The 4,221-nt window shown below is 29.0% G+C and overlaps 1 protein-coding gene across 1 annotated transcript; it reads left to right on the forward strand.

Moving 5' to 3' along the window:
- Positions 1-788: 788 nt before the first annotated feature.
- On the forward strand, positions 789-4,221 carry LOC120084050 (putative UPF0481 protein At3g02645). Its single transcript, XM_039039951.1, has 2 exons — positions 789-1,887; positions 3,662-4,221. Exons 1-2 carry the CDS (start codon positions 789-791, stop codon positions 4,219-4,221), a joined length of 1,659 nt encoding a protein of 552 aa, XP_038895879.1.

Below are 4,221 nucleotides of genomic sequence, written 5' to 3' on the forward strand. Positions count from 1 at the left end.
CCTTCCGCAGACGTTATCGTCTACCTCCACAAACACTATCGTCCATCTTTGACGCTATCGTTTACCTTGTCTAAGTGCTATCGTCCGCAGCGTGAGTCAAGTCATATCCTTCAACCTCACTTTCTAACTTGTCATGCATTTGATTAATTAAACTTCTAAACTCACGTATGAATATGGATAATATTGATACATAAGAAGAATAAGGTTTAACTTTGAAGTCAACATTATATTTGGATTTTATTTGTACTTTTATTTATTTATTTTTTTCCTAAAAAGTATTAACATAAACGTGAATATTTCCTCCCTTCCCAACAAAAAAAAACGTGGGTATTTACAAAATAAAATAGTGTTACAGTAAAACCTCAATCCAAAAAAGACCTAATCATTCCTTCCCACTTGAGTTTTAAATAGTTATATATATATATATATATATATATAATCTAACATTTTCCTTTGAATTGACTAACAAATGCCAAGTTTGAATGAATAAAGAAAAAAAATTATATATTCCAAACTTTACGTATAATAATTGGTTACCATCCTTGAATTTTCCAATCTCCTCATCACATCTATAAAAGGAGAAAAATAGGTGAGTAAGATTTACGTACATAACATACCTATAAAAGTAACACAAGTTTTCAAAAAGTTCAAGGTATTTAGAAAGTCAATTCGAACAAATCCTTAAGTTTCGATATTGATTGACTAAATATATAAATAGATTTCAACGCGTCTATTTTTACGAGATTTTTAGAAAAGTCATACAAAGCGATCGGTTTGGTTTGTCCATCATGAAAGCATTAGATGTTGAGGAAGGGAAGAAGAATCCGACGTCAATAGTCCGATCAAAATCAGGGGAAAAAAGGTGGGTTATTTACATAAACAACATCATAGAAAAAGAGCTGAATAATAACCAAAAATCCCACATTTCTTCTTCAATTTTCATTGTCCCGAAATTCCTTAGTGCTACAAAACCTGAAGATTATACCCCACAATTCTTAGCTTTAGGCCCTTACCATCATTTCTCACAAGAACTTTATGATAATATGGAGCGTTACAAATTAATGAATGTTTCAAACAAAAATTTACAATTCAATTTCCAATCTTTTTTATCTCGACTTTCCCAATTTGACCTCCAAATTCGTGCTTCTTATCACCGCCGTTTAGATCTCGACGCCGATACTCTGGCTCTCATTATGACAATTGATGGCCTTTTCTTGCTCGATTTTCTTTACTCAAAATTCAAAAATTACCATGATTTTTTAATCTTGAGAGGTAAAAATATATTGAGTAATGACGATGTTGTAGTGCGAGACATTATTAAGCTAGAGAATCAGATTCCATTATTTGTTTTAAAAGAGATTTATTTTGGGATGATTCAATGCGAGGAAAGTAATAAATTATGGGATGATTTGTTTGACTCTGTTTTGGTCGGATTTTGTTCTGAAATTTCCCCTTTGGACGGCGGCGGTGGTGGTGGCGACGGCGGCGGGTTTATTGATTGTGCACATGTTTTGGATGTTTTGCACCGTATGATTTTGCCAGAGGATTTGGGATGCTCCGATGAAGCGGAGGCGGAGATGGCGACCGCGGCGTCGAGGAATAATAATAATAATAATTATTATAGTAATGAATTTGGTAATTCGAGGTCATCTTTGAAGAAGGATAATTATCTGTGGAATTTGGTAGTGGATAGTGTAAATATTTTGAGGAATTTTAAGAAGGTTTTTGAATTTATTGGACGTTTAATGGAAGTGTTGCCGGTTTTGGGGGGATTGGTTTCACCGATGGGAGAAGTTTCCGGTGAGGATGGAAACAGAATAGAAGATAAAACGCCCTTAATGGAAGCCGGCGTTAAAGTTCCGACAGCCTCCGAGCTTTTCGATACAGGTGAGAATTTTGAGTTTAGTTTTTCTTAAATTTTAAAATATTATATTTTTAATCTTTTAATTTAGTTTATATGTTTGAAAATGTTTAATTTTACTTGTGTAGATCTGAGTTTTGTTTTAAATTATTTTTAGATTTCACGAACTATAATTAATAATAAGTTTTACTAATTTATCTTCAAATTAATTTTGAAATTTTCTTTAAAATATATTTGGATCCCTCAACTTTGAATCTTATTCTATTTTGGTCCTTAAACTTTAAAAAATATATGTTGTAATCCTTGAACTTTTAAAAGTATTTATTTTAGTCTTTGCTATTAAAATTGTGTTAACTCTTTAAAGATAAAATATGTTTGGGGATGAAATTATATTTAGCATGGGTTGAGAAAGATGAAGGTGAAGTAAAATATCAACAACCAATATGTTAAAATAGTGAACAACCAAAATTTTAGATCCAAAATGACTTTTAAAATCTCCTATAAAAAATTGTTTTACAATCTAATTCAAAATTAAAACCCTAGATTTTTTAGAATGACTAACTTATTTGGCAGTCTAATCATCTAAAAATATGAGCTATATTACTATTATGTTTAAGAGTTAATGAAATATTAATACTAAGGACCAAAGTAAGCATTTTTTAAAAGTTCAAGAACTAGAATTAATATTTTTGAAAGTTTAAGGACCAAAATAAAATAAGATTTAAAGTTTAGAGACCAAAATAGGATTTAAACCTATTTTTAATTATTCAATAGTGATTAACGTAAAAAATGAAATTAGAATGAGTAATGAGTGAAAAATCGAGATTAAAAGTGTAAATCTAGAAACTTGAAACAAGACTTAAATCTCAAAAGTAAAATTGTTGCATTGTAAAATCATACAAATTAAATTGAAACCAAACTCAAAACTTAAATATTGAACTTGTAATATTCTGAAATCTAGAAACCAAATGAAAACTAGATGCAAAACTTAGGATTAAAAAAAAAAAAATTCCCTAATTACAAATGTTATTCTTTTCTTTAAAAAAATAGAACTATATATAGAGAGGAATGAAGTTGAACAACATTTAGTCATAAGCATAAAATTGAAATAATACTATTATCTAACACAAAGTTTATACTATTGACTTCGATCTTAGGTCAAAAATTTAATTTATTTCACTCCACATATTATTATTATAGATATATATATAATTAATGAGAAGTATTGTACATCACATAAATTAAAATTGATGAAAAAAACAAAGGTGTCAAAGGTAAGGTTAAAAAACGAGATTTTCAAACCTAAAGGCTATATTATGTAATTTATTTACTCAAAAATTCAAATGCAACCAAATCTAAACTTCAACGAGAGACCAAAAATGTACATTTATTTTATATATATATATATATAAAAGAAGGAAAATTCTTACAAATGGAAAAAAAAAAAAAAAAAAAAATCAAAGTATTGACATAAATAGCAAAAAAAAATATCGATAGATTTCTATCAACAAAAGATCAAAATTTTATTATTTGATGTAAATAGTTTTCCTTATTTTTCTATTTTTGAAAAATGATGCATGAAACAATTAGGCTTAGTCTAAAAATACTTCAACCCATTCTATAGATAAAAGTGTTAATAAAAAGTTGGTTTAAATCTTATTTTGATTCTAGAGTTTTGTTTAAGTTTTTCTTTTAAAAAAACTTTCAAAATATTTGTTTTTAATGGTTGAATTTTAATCCTTAAACATTAAAATTGGTATATTAGTATGAAAAAATTGAGATTATTGGATGAATTTACAGGAGTTAGGTTCAAAGCGAGCACAAGCATCAAAACAATAAAATTCGATGCAGAAACCGTCACATTCTTCCTCCCAGTGATCAAAATCAGTGCACACTCAGAAGTAATATTACGAAATTTAGTTGCATATGAAGCCATGGCAATGCCTCATTCCATGGTTTTCACTCGCTACTTACATTTAATGAACAATTTCATTGACACAGCAGAGGATGTCAAAATCCTCAAACATTCAAAAATTCTTCTTATCACTGACATGATTAAGAAAGATGAAGAAATTGCAATGCTTTTCAATGGGATTATGGCTAACAATTATTCTATTGGATTAAGCCCTGCAAAAGAGCTCGATCAAGCCATAAATGGTGTTAACAAATACTATCAAAAGAAGCCCAAAGTGAAGGCCAATAGGATAATTAAGAAATATGTTTATAGTTCTTGGAGGATTTTGACTCTAATTGCTACGCTTTTGATTTTGGGGTTATTGGTTTTGCAATCGTTTTGCTCTGTTTATAATTGCCCTCGTTTGTTTGGTACTGATAAAATTGAGGGAGATGATAATTCTTGA

Source organism: Benincasa hispida, chromosome 8 (genome assembly GCF_009727055.1).
Source record: "Benincasa hispida cultivar B227 chromosome 8, ASM972705v1, whole genome shotgun sequence".
In the NCBI taxonomy this organism is placed as follows: Eukaryota; Viridiplantae; Streptophyta; class Magnoliopsida; order Cucurbitales; family Cucurbitaceae; genus Benincasa; species Benincasa hispida.